Genomic DNA, 13,406 nt, shown 5'->3' with positions numbered 1-13,406 from the left:
TTATATAAGCAATAATGTGAAATCAGTACAAATGTATAGATTTTTATGCAATACCCCGGTGAAATGATGATGCAGTTAAAGACCTAAGTGTTCATTCTATTTAAGGAAAAGGCCATGTCATGTGGGAGTCAGGGTGAAGTCTCAGCTAATGCTCAGCTCACACTGCAGTCTAGACTTTCCTTCGGGGCGTACATCACTGATAGGATCATAGGATCCCATTTTAAAAACTTCTATGCCATGCAGTATATCTAGGTTGTATATATGTTGTAGCAGGTTATATAGATTTTTCCCTCTGTACCTGATATTTATTGCAGCTGTAAGAGTACTGGAAATCCCAAATACTCCATTCGAATACGGAACTTGTGAACATTTCGGATTATGATTCTATCATTACTTACGGTATTTATTACCTGCCACAGCTATATTGTTTCTCCATTTTTTTTGTTAAAACACCAATCAAAACAAATCTAACCTGAAGGTGAAGGCCTTACAAGCATATTAGTATTTAGTTATAAGACTACTAGAGGTGGAAGAGTGGGAATAATATATTATGTGTGAGCATAGAATGAATATCTGCCCAAAATGTATAAAAAAGCAGCATATCAGCCAAGATAACCTGGCGGTATCACATACGCTTTATGTGCTATGGGTCATGGAAAGGCTTTTTATTCCAGTTCATTATGTAGAATTATTTGATTGAAAAGGAGACAATACCTTGAAAGCTGCAGTCATACATTCACAGGATGGATCAGTAGGTTCCTCACCGCAGAGTCCTGAAAAAAAATTATAAACAATATTACATGGGTAAATGAGGTAAGAAAGCAAATAAGTGTACACCGGCTTGTTACATTCATTACTTTCACTTTTTTGCATGTGTGCCATTATATAAAGCCATTAAACACAGTTATGATTTGTAGCCTCAATACAGATACTTACAAATACATTTCTACCTAGATGCTGCTGATTGGCTAATAATATGTGTGTCAATTTCTCATTGGTGGTTTAGATGCTTGGCGTTTACAATCTATTAGTGTGTACTAACCCTCTGTAATGTTAAAGAGTAGAAAGTCTGAACAAGCAATGCTGCAATGTGGAGCAGATGTAATGGACAACCTCTGATGAGGTAGTAAGAGGCATTGTTCATAGCTCTGTCCTAATGGATATGTGAAGTAGTCAGCCCAACAGCTACCAATGAAGTGAATGAATAGCAAAGAGGCAACCAACATATAACTTTCCAGACTACATAACTTAAAGCATTAACCTAATGCATGATATATCATATAACAGTTATCAGCAGACTAATCAGGTGACTTACCATTACTGAAAAGGCTGAGGCCAACCAGCATAAAGATAGCGATGCTCTTCATTGTGCAGATTGGGGAGTTCACCTCAGGTTATTGATGACAACTGCATACGGCTCCTAATTTATATAGTTAAAGTTGGCTGACCTCACTAAAGAAGAAAGGCGGAGATAATGATACTGGGATGTGCCAAAACCACAACATTCTTTAACATTTAAAGTTTAACATAAAATTGGCATTACTTAGGAGAGTCCACACTGGGCAAATATCCACTTTATAACTTGTGTTCAAAGGGTTAAAAATTTGTTATATTACTAATTCCTTTATGAAAGAAGCTTGTTACACCAATATTTCCAATGAAACAAAGCAATGATTAGCACTATGATGAGGATGTTAACTGCCCATCATGAAGACCACCCAGTCCATGGGAAATGAAGAAATAAACATGGTACATTCCCGTTATTTTGTGCTTCATCGTTAAATACATATTAGGCCTCCTGTCCATGTGTGATATTTCACTGTGTTATCCGCGGCGATAATACGCACGCGGGTAACGCAGTGGACGCTTTCCATAGAATAACTATTGAAAGTGCAGCCCGACATCCATGAGCGGAGAATCATAGCGATTCTCCACTCACATGATTAAAATCGTGGCATGCTGCAATTTGCTGCGATTCTCCGTGGTGAGCCTAACTATTAGATAGGCTCCTCGGGGAGACCTTTTACTTCTCCCCCGCAGCGGAATATCGCTAGTGGATAGGCGGCCTCAAAGAAAACCTTCCAAATTCCGTAAAGAGAGTTTCACAGACTGAATCTAGCGAAGAAATTAAGTTGAAAACACAATTAAGAGATTTTATGCTGTGGTCGTAGTAGATCTCCATCAGAAATGACTTAGGTACAGATAAAGGCTCTTTTAGAATTGAAGTAACTGCTCACCAGGGGGAAAGGTGCTGGAATTAGCAAGGTCTATTTTCTGATTTCTGCCCTTAACCCCTTAGTGACCAAGCCTGTTTGCGCCTTAATGACCAGGCCAAATTTTGCAAATCTGACATGTGTCACTTTAACATGGAAAAACACCAGAAAGGTTTTGCATATCCAAGCGATTCTGACATTGTTTTTTCGCCACATGTTGTGCTTCATTTAGGCGGAAAAAATAGACCGAAAGAAATTGTGTTTATTTATTAAAAGCGCCAAAATTGGGAAAATTTTGAAAAAAATCGTCATTTTTCACATTTCCAACTGCAATATCTTAAATATGTGCAAACATAATATAGAAATTTTTGCTAAGATTTATATTTCCACCCGTTTACTTTATTTTGGGCGCACATTGGAAAAACTTTAGTTTTTTTTTAACTATTTAGGAGACGTACAAATTTAACATTACTTTTTAGCATTTTGAGGAACACTTTGTTTTCCTATACCAAGCCGAGATTGGAAAGGCTCATGAGTGTCAGAATAATAGATACCCCCCCAAATGACCTCATTTTAAAAACTACAGCCCTTAATGTATTCACTGAGGGGTGTCATGAGTATTTTGACCCCACAGTTTTTTTTCAGGAATTAATTCAATTTAGAGGAGAAAAAGTAAAATTTCATATTTTTGCAAATCTGTCATTTTAAAGACATATTTTTTTCCTATAGTTTACATGAAAATCAGGATTTACACCCCAAAATGGATACCCCTATTTCTGCCGTGTTCAGAAATATACCCATTGTGGCCCTATTGTTATATCTGAGTCCACAACGGGGCCCAAAATGAAAGGAGTAGTCAGTGTCTTTCAAAACAGAAATTTTGCTTGAAGTCCTTTTAGGCCCCATAGCACACATGTAGAGTTCTTGAGCGCCCAAAACCATAGAAAACCCCCACAAATGACCCCATTTTGAAAACTAGACCCCTTAAGGAATTTATCTAGGGGTGTACTGCATATTTTGACCCCACAGTTTTTGAATGAATTCAAACCAAGCAAAAGGAAAAAATTGTGATTTTCGTTTTTTCGGCAATTCTGTCATTTTAAAAACAGCTTTTTTTGTACAGCACACATATGAAGGAAGACTTGCACCCAAAAATGGATACCCCTGTTTGTCCCGTGTTCAGAGACATACCCATTGTGGCCCTAATCTTATGTCTGGATACACAACGGAGCCCAAAATGAAAGGAGCGACCGGTGGCTTTCGGAACACAAATTTTGCTTGAAGTCCTTTTAGGCCCCATTGCCCACTTGTAGAGTTCTTGAGCGCCCAAAACCATAGAGAACCCCCACAAATGACCCCATTTTAAAAACTAGACTCCTTAACGAATTTATCTAGGGGTGTACTGCGCATTTTGACCCCACAGTTTTTGAATAAATTCAAGCAAAGCAAAAGGAAAAAATTTGGATTTTTGTTTTTTTGGCAATTCTGTCATTTTAAAAACAGCTTTTTTTGTACAGCACACATATGAAGGAAGACTTACACCCCAAAATGGATACCCCTGTTTGTGCTGTTTTCAGAAATATACCCATTGTGGCCCTAATCTTATGTCCGCATGCACAACGGGGCCCAAAATAAAAGGAGTAATCGGTGGCTTTCAGAACATAGATTTTGCTTGAAGTCCTTTTAGGCCCCATTGCCCACTTGTAGAGTTCTTGAGCGCCCAAAACCATATAGAACCCCCACAAATGACCCCATTTTGAAAACTAGACCCCTTAACGAATTTATCTAGGGATGTACTGCATATTTTGACCCCACAGTTTTTGAATAAATTTAAGCAAAGCAAAAGGAAAAAAATAGGATTTTCATTTTTTGGGCTATTGTGTCAATTTAAAAACAGTTTTTTTTGTACAGCACACATATAAATGAAGGCTTTCACCCCAAAATGGATACCCCTGTTTGTCCCGTGTTCAGAAACATACCCATTGTGGCCCTAATAGACTTACAGGACCCATGGCTAGGCCTACAATGAAAGGAATACCCGTTGGATTTCAGGATACCACTGAATAAATTCCAGGCCCCATTGCCCACTTATAGAGCCATTGAGCGGCCAAAACTATAAAGAACCCCCTCAAATGACCCCATTTTGAAAACTAGACCCCTTAACGAATTCATCTAGGGGTGTACTGCGTATTTTGACCCCACAGTATTTGAATGAATCTAAGCAAAGCAGAAGGAAAAAGTTACGATTTTCAATTTTTTTGGCAATTTTTTCAATTTAAAAACAGTTTTTTTGTACAGTGCACATAGGAATGAAGACGTTCACCCCAAAATGGATACCCCCGTTTGTCCCGAGTTCAGAAACATACCCATTGTGGCCCTAATCTACTTACAGGACGCATGGCAAGGCCTATAAAGGACGGAACACCTGTTGGATTTTAGGGCACAACTGAATAAATTCCAGGCCCCATTGCTTATTTGTACAGAATAAAGATTGACTCCCTAAAAATTCCCCCCCTCCCCCTCCGCGCCCTTTTTGGCGTTCGCAAATCTTAGATAAAAGTAAAAATGTGAACTGTGTAGTATTTCCGAAGACAGGGGTAATTACGGAGGCTGGTTGAATGGGCCCATGGGGCAATAAAACCGGGTATCCCCCCCCCCCCTCCTCTCATGCTTTTTGCGGGTATTTCATGACCTCAGTGGCGGGTATGGGGTGTAAAAAGTGGCGTTCCGTGAGTCTCCATAAGCTTGATGAGGTGCGGCGGTCTCACACAGAAGGCGCTCAACAAGGTGCTCCTGGAACTGCAGGAAAGCGAGCGTTCCCGGGGCTTCTTGTAAAATACGTATCACAGGTAGCGGTCTGAATAACACCGGGCTCACGCGGGTGCAGGCGGAATCCGCTTGCGGAGTCCCACAGCGGATCCCATCTGTGAGCCCGGCTGTGACCCTGCGTACGGCTGCGTAATGTACTGCGCATAACTGCGTACTCACACAGGCGGTCATGCACAGTACACCTTTGTTTGTATTTCCCGCACCATCGCTTAGCGATGACGCGGGTACCCGCAGCCCGTATACAATGTAGTTGCGTATGGACTGCGGGTATATCCGCGACCATGGAGCACAATGGGCTCTATGTTGCCGATATCCGCAGTAAAATAGAACCTGCTGCGTTCTCTTTTCTGCGAGTGGATTACACAATTCCAACCCGCTGTGAGCGGAATTGTGTAATCCAATGCGATTGATCTGCGTATTACCGTGGATCAGACGCATGTGGAATCCGTCATTCCTATCCGGTCATGTGAGACCGGCCTAAGGTAGATCGCTACCTTTTTATCACGTGACCGGGGACCGCTCAACGAGGCCCCTGGTCACTGCTCCAGGCTCTCTGTGACCGTTGGTCGCTGGGAGCAAGGAGATTTTAAATTTCCTGGGCTCCCCGACTCCTGTGCATGTGCCCGGCTTTTTGCCGGCAATCGCATGTGCAGAATCCTGGAAGGTCCACGGAGGAAGATCGCGTCGGGATTCAAATACGCAGGCCTCCGGTAAAAAGATTCATCTCCTCTCACCGATCGCATCAGTGAGGGGAGATGAAACTTCAAATTTTTTTTTTAACTTTTACGTGATCGCCATTATTGGATAACGGCGAACACGTGACCAGGAACCGCTCACCGCGGACCCCCATTAAATCTCCATGCTCTTGGCTACGTTTTGTAGCCAGGAGCAGGGAGAATTTAAATTATCCTGGCAATCCACAGCTTTTGCGCATGCGCCCGCCATTTTGGCGACGGGCGCGTGTGCAGAAGCTGTGGTAAGGTCCGCGGATCTGGGGGCCTTAGGTACGTACTTTCATCCTCCCTCACGGATATGATCCATGAGGGGAGATGAAACGTACGCTTTTTAAACTTTTAAAAACTTTTTTTTACTTTTTTTTTTTTAAACTTTTTTACACTTTTTTCTCACTTTACATGATCACTGTCATCCATTGGATGACAGTGATCATGTCCCCGGTATAATCTCTCTGCTCCTAGCTACACATGGCAGCCAGAAGCAGAGGGATTTTAAATTTCCCGGGGCTCGAGCCCGTCTGTTCACGCGCCCGATGTCAATCATCGGGCGCGCATGCGCAGACGGGGATTCGGGTCCCGGGACATCGGGACACCGCTGAGGACTGGGGGTGAGTATTTTCACCTCCCCTCATGGATCCGATCCATGAGGGGAGGTGAAACTGACTTTTTTAAAACTTTTTTTTTACTTTTTCGCGATCGCCGCTAACCATTGGATAACGGCGATCGCGGTACCGGGGACCGCTCACCGCAGTCCCCGCTGACATCTCCTGCCTCCCGGCTACCTACAGGAGCCGGGAGCCAGGAGATTTTAAATCTCCCGCGCCGCCGGGCCTTCTGCGCATGCGGCTGACGTAATGCCGCCTGGCGCGCATGCGCAGAAGACCGGCTTCGGGCCCCGGAGCGGCAGGAGAGCGGGGAGCAGCGTGCCAGACCTGGGTGAGTAATTTCAGCTGCTCCGATGGATCAGATCCATCAGAGCAGCTGAATCTTTAACTTTTATGTACTTTTATTTACTTTTTTTGCGATCGGCGCTATCCATTGCATAGCGCCGATCGCAATGCCGGGGGGGGCTCCGAACAGCCTGGGATGACAGCTCCATGCTGTCAGCTACCTGCGGACACCGACAGCATGGAGCTGTCACGTCCACAGCCCGAGGGGCACTATTCTCTGCAGGAAGCATGTTTTTACGTCCTCAGAGAATAGAGCCCACTTCGGGAGGACGTAAAAACACTATGGGCTGGTCGTTAAGGGGTTAATGTAAACTTATGCTCTGAATTGAATTTTCATCTTAGATTCTTAGGGCGGCTTCAGACGAGCATATGCACAAAGACTGACCGCAATGTATTTGTGCAGTGAACTAGGTTGATTTGTGTGCGTATCGGCGCCTTGTATAAAACTTTTTTGCACAAACAGGTCATGTTCACATGTGCGCACGACACCCCACTCCCCCTGCCTTGATTCAAAAGGCTATTTAGCCTTATGAGGTCCAGATGGGTTCTCTTTTTCGCGTGCCTTTTTATACTTCCCATAAACGTCTATGGGGACTTGTGCTGTACAGATATGCAGACACAAAGAGCAGGTCGTACTTTTTTTTTTTACACGTAGATATAAAAATAATTGTTCCTGTGAAAGGACTTATTGACATCAATGGGTTCTATTCTCTGTGTATTGCGCATAAATACATCCGTCTCAAGCAGCCCTTATTATACGAATTTGTAAGATTCTCTGTTTTGAATTTGTGCAGGTTTCTTTCTAAGGCCTCATTCACATGAGCGTTTGCTCGTGCATACATAGGTGCTCACAAAACCGGCGCACCCACGTACGTGCATAAACACACGTGAATGCAGGTCCATGCACCATTGCTTTCAATGGGGCCGTGGCTACTCCCAGCGGCCCTATTGAAAGTAATGGTCTGCCGGCAGCTCCTGCAGTGATTTTCACGGAAGGGTTTTAAATATAAGCCCTTCCCCGAAAATCATTCTTAGTTGTAGTGAAAAATTTCAAAAAATCTATACTTACCTCTCTGCTGCTGCCGGGGCTCAGACGCGTCTAGCCGCTCAGGTCCCGTCACTGTAATGAAATTCTTTCAGCTGCTAAAAGGGCTGTATCTGATTGGCTGAGTGCTCAGCCAATCACAGGCATCGCTCAGACATTCATTGAATAACAGCTGAGCGCTGCCTGGGATTGGTCACAGCGATCAGCCAGGCCAATAAATAGCCAGGCAGTGCTCGGCTATTTATTGAATTCATTGAATGGCTAAGCGCTGCCTGTGATTGGCTGAGCACTCAGCCAATCAGATACAACTCTTTCAGCAGGATCCCTTTACTGAAAGAACTTCATTGCAGTGACGGAATCCAAATGGATACAGGCGCCTGAGCCCCTGCAGCAGCGGAGAGGTAGGTATAGATTTTTTGAAATATTTTACTACAAGTAGGAATGATTTTCAGGAAAGGGCTTATATTGAAAGCCCTTCCCCGAAAATCACTGCAGGGATTGCCGTCATTCTTTTACTTTCATTAAAAGCAAAGGGAGAGCTTTGCGATCCTCTGCCATTGCCGTGACAGTTCTGTCAGAGTGTTCAGTGACAAGGGCACTCCCTGTGGGGAATATTGACGCGCACCACGGACCTATGGTGCACGCGTGTCTTATGTTTTGCAGGTGCACGCGTTTGCACGCCTGTAAAGCACGGACATGTGAACACACCATAGGGGACCAATGGTTCAAATATATGCGCGGTTTTGTGTGGATGTATGTAATAAGCCCTATGGGCTTGGTCAGAAAAGCCTGTTTTTCTGTGCACCTATGTTTGTGAAAAAAATGCGCTGCACGCATGTGGAAAATACGGTGAATGAGTGCATTTGCACTCGCATGTCCTTTCTTTTGCAGGTTTGCGTATTTTGTGCCTCTAAAAAAATGGACAAGTGAACACTTCATAGGAAGCTAATGGTTCTAATAGATGCGATCTTCTTGTGCGCCTATTCATGCGCAAGAAACACGCTCATCTGACCGAGTCATAAGAAAACTCTCAACTAAAAAGTATTAAATGACTGGTGTGAAATGATCTATTAGGCCAGTCTCACACGACCGGATTTGAATTGCGGATTTCGCGAACACTTGATTCACGATTCAATCAAATGCATTGGATTACACAATTCCGCTCACATAAGCTTGTCCGAATTGCAAAATCCGCTCGCAGAAAATGGAACGCAGCATTTTCTATTTTACCACAGATATGCGCAGCTTAAAACCCATTGTACTTTATAGTTGCAGATAACCCCGCAGCCCATACGCAATTACATTGTGTATGGGCTGCGGATATTCGTGTCACCACTAAGCGACGGTGCAGGAATGATAAACAAAATAAAGATCTAGTGCGCATGACCGTCTGGAGGATTACACAGCCATGCGCATTACATTTCTTTCGCCTTACGTGGCTGTACGCAGGGCCACAGCCGGGTTCACAGCTGGATTCAGCTGTAGGCCTCCACAAGCGGATTGCGCTTACAGCCGTGTGAGCCCAGGCTTAGTCAAGCAGCTCACGAATAAGCTCTGGATAAGTAATCATAATAGATTTAGCTACAAACCTATATTAAATCCTATTTGCCTTTCTATCAGGGATTGCCATAGGCTGAATAAGAATCACAAACCACATACTGGGAGACAGACCCCCCATTCTTTATTAATATCCAATAATTAGTTACTTAGCCAAACACATTCCTAATTGACCGACTTATAAGAGATCAGAGTTTTTTTTAAACTTGTTTTATTGAGGAACCAGATTAAAAAAATTGAAAGAACAATTGCAGCTTTCCTCTTCATTGTCCCTTAAAGGGGTTGTCCCGCCACGCAGGGTGACATTTTTTTAAATAAAAATGATGCTTGCCTTTCACCAAGCATTGGAACACGCAGCATAGAGAGGCTCGAACCGGCAGGCAGATTAGCTGTAATGTCTGTTTCTTACTTTTATATCTGATGTTCAATGCAGCTTTAAAAGATGGCGCCATTGTGCTGCCTTCCCACAATGCCCTGCACTTCTCTCCTTGGATGCGAGAGATTAGATCAAGCCAGGCCAATCAGTGGGCGACGCATCACTTGTGACAAATCCACTACTGACCCGGGCGGCAGGAATTGCCAGTTTCTGCCCTGCGATTGGACGGCTGCCGGAGGGAAAGAAGAAGAGCAGCAGCCTCCCGATGACTGGCCCCGTAAGGCACAGGTGAGTTACATTTTTTTTTTCTGACAGAACCCCTATAAGGCTCTTGGACCCAGTAGCAACTGCTACCTCTGTACCCCCTATAGCTACGCCCCTGCTGTACTGTACAGAACCCTGAACAAGCTCCTGTTCTCTACACAGAAAGTGATTTAGGCCTCACTCACACAGAGGTTTTTTTCAGGGTTTAGCGCAACACTTTTAGCACAGCGCTAAACGCTGTCAGAGGCTCCCATTGTTTTTAATGGAGCCTCTCAGACAGCCACTCGATCGCGATTTTCAAGCGGTGTCTGTTCTACCTTTGTGCGTTTAACACTCCTCATCAATGGTAAGGAGTGCTAAAGGCCGGCGTCAAAAACAAGAGGGAAATACAGCAAAGCGTCTCAATTTAAATTGCAACACTTTCAACAGCACCGCAGCAACGCCTGTGTGAGGGAGGCCTAACATCTTCTGGCAGCTTTTAATGAGTGTTATGAGTAAGGGATTGCTTTACGATATCTGTATTAGTTAAAGAGGTTCTGTCATTAAAAAACAACAACTTTATACTTCCCTATTCCTCCCCCGTCAGTCTGCTTACAGCATCTTCTTCTCAACGATCTCCTGAGGTTCCCCCTGATCACCTCACCTCCAGTGAGCAGATACTTCGTCTTCCGGTGATGAAGCATTCATTCTCTGCAGTCTTCTTCCTGCAGGGCAATGTATGCTACATCACAAGTAATGTAGCATCCATAGCCTGGCAGGGAGTGCTGAACAAGTGCAGAGACTGAGCATGCGTGCTGTCTCTGTAATAGTATGTGAACTCTCGTGGCGAGACAGCGCACATGTGCATTCTCAGCCAGAGATCGGCATTCATTCCTAGGCAGTGAAGGTTACATCACAAGTGACATAACCTTCACTGACCTGCCAGAGGAAAAAAGAATGCTCCACAACAAGAAGAAGAGAATTCGGCCGGCTGGAGGTGAGGTGACCTGGGGGATCTGCAGAAAATCAGCGAGGAGAAGATGCGGTAAGAAGGCTGCCTGGGGAGGAATAAGTGAGTATTGATTTTTTTTCTAATGACAAAACCCCTTTAACTGCTTCATTTTTTAATCTTCATTTTGTATTACTTTTGGTTGACATTTTCGGAACCTTCGGCACATATTTACCATAGAGTTATGGTTTTAACATCTCAACATGCAGTGGTCGTTCAGGACCAATTTATATTGTATGTTGATAGAACACTGTCATTTTAGACCGCAACAACGCTTATTAAAATTAAGGTTTATCATACTCCAAATTTGTAGATAAAAAGTCCTTAGATAAAACAACAGCACACCGTGCATCTGCCAACTTTGTCCTGCCATTTTTTTTCCATTTCTTTAAGTGGTGTTGCGATAAAGGGGTAATAGCCTGTTCAACAAATGTGTGAACACAATCAGTCTTTGTAATGGTTACTGTTGTTGGCCGCCCAGGGAGTGTAGGTCTTCACCCTTTAGGCTCCCTGCACACAGGCGCAAATGATGCAGCGGGATTTCCCGCAGAATTTCCGCCTGTGGCCGCTGTTATAGGATTGCATTAGAAAACGTAATGCTAGGCAGACAGCTGCAATTTGTCCGCGTGAAATCACACACGGAAAGCAAATTGCGGCATGCTCTATTTCTGTGCAGGTCTCGCAGAGGCCCACACAGAAATGTCAGTGAAGAGCCGTCAGCTCCGCTCTGCGCATGCTCTGGCTGGGCAGCAGCTGGCACATCACAGAGCTTCGGAGACGCCGAGAGCGTGTGAGCCGCGGGACTCTGCAGCGGCACGGGTCTGCATCCCGCTGTGAGAATTCTCACAACGGGATTTGACATGGCCGTCCGCAGTCGGCCTTAACCCCTCCAAGCAGTATGTGGTTTTCAGCTGCTACAAACCCCTAGGGTGTATCACCAGAGTAGCCGCTCATTTGCAGTGCAGAGAACAAAGTCAGACAAGCCCGGGGTCAGTACCGAGAGGTCAGAGGAAACATCAGAGGCAAAGAAGAGTATGAGAATCAGAGGATCATATTTGCAAGCGTTTTTGCGTGTATAAGATATGTGCGTTCAATGCTCCAAGAATAGAACCCACTGATGTCAATGAGTTCGTTCTCATGAATGGTGTTTTGCATGCATAGTTCTTGTGCTCGAAAAAGTCCCACCTGCTCTATCTTTCTGCAAATTGCGCAGCAAAGGCGCCCATAGAAGTCTATGGAAGGTGTGCAAATGTGCATGCAAAAGCGCAATACGCTGCGTAATTCTGATAAAAATGGAACGCGTCAGAAACTCATTGGGTGAAATAGCCTTTAAAATCAGGGCGGGGGTGTCTTGTGCGCACATGTGAACACGCCATGAATGTGAAAAATGTACAGCACTATGCACCAATATGCGCACAAATCAACCTTGTTCATGGCGCAATAACGTTGCACTGAAGCCTGCATAATTGTGCATAGTTGTCGGAAAAAACCCTTAGGGCAGCTTCACAGGAATGTATGCACAATTGCTCATGCTTCAGCGCAACGCATTCGTGCCATGAAGTAGGTGCTTTCGTGAATATATTGGTGCATTTTACTGTACATGCGAACGCAGTACACGTTCACATGGGCTCCGGACACAGCGCTGCCCTAATTTAAATGGCCATTTACCTAATGAGTTCCAGATCTGTTCTGTTTTCAATGGAATTGCACAGCGTATTGCGCTTTTGCGAGTGTATTTACACCCCCCACCCCTCAAAGACTTCTATGGGGTCTTTTGCTGCGAAAGATAGAGCAGGTCTTAATTTGCGCAGGAAAACGGCATGCTGTGCTTTTTTTCCGCAAAGAAAATGCGTGTGCAAAATATGCTTAAGTGCACAAAGCCATTGAAATTAATTCGTTTTGCTCACTGCGTATTATGCACGCAATTTTTTTACATAATTCACTGCGCAAATATGTTCAATCCAACCGAACAGTCAAATGTAAATGGGAAGTTTGTGCTTTTTCCTGTGGAATCACTGTTGCCAATTTTGTGGTTTATTTTGCAGTGGATTCATGTTACAGATTTCAGTACAGAATTTCAAATAACTTTGAAATCTATGAAGAAACGCCGCTACCAAATCCGCAATGCATGTACAGCAGAAAGGTGGAAATACGTATTTACCCAACAGAAAACTTGTGTATGGAAAATTACAGCTTTGAACTATTTCTGCAAATCTTTGCAGCTGATTTCACCGATTGTACGGCCCGATAAGTTCGCCCTTATAAAGCAGTTTAAACAGATGAATATTTTAAGAAATTGTAAAAAACAAGATCTCCATTAAAAACATTGACATATTCAGAAGACTTCAGACATATGGTTTGCATACATAATTCCCGTAACTGATTCTACCAAGGACACTCCTGACAGTGAAGTGTTATGGAATAATAGGTGTCAGAACAGTTCCTGTATA

The 13,406-nt window shown here is 44.0% G+C and overlaps 1 protein-coding gene across 1 annotated transcript in view; it reads right to left on the bottom strand.

Moving 5' to 3' along the window:
- Window positions 1–1,452, bottom strand: part of LOC136621721 (uncharacterized) — a 50,309-nt gene extending 48,857 nt beyond the window's left edge. The window contains exons 1-2 of the mRNA XM_066597396.1: window positions 1,316–1,452; window positions 715–773 (exon numbers count right to left, since the gene is read on the bottom strand). Coding sequence (XP_066453493.1) covers window positions 715–773; window positions 1,316–1,367 — 111 coding nt within the window. The 5' untranslated portion in view covers window positions 1,368–1,452. The remainder of the gene's footprint in view (window positions 1–714; window positions 774–1,315) is intronic.
- Between the last annotated feature and the right edge of the window lie 11,954 nt (window positions 1,453–13,406).

This window comes from Eleutherodactylus coqui, chromosome 3 (assembly GCF_035609145.1).
Source record: "Eleutherodactylus coqui strain aEleCoq1 chromosome 3, aEleCoq1.hap1, whole genome shotgun sequence".
NCBI lineage: Eukaryota > Metazoa > Chordata > Amphibia > Anura > Eleutherodactylidae > Eleutherodactylus > Eleutherodactylus coqui.
The sequence above is the reverse complement of the archived record's forward strand: the minus strand, read 5'-3'. Positions and strand labels throughout refer to the sequence as shown.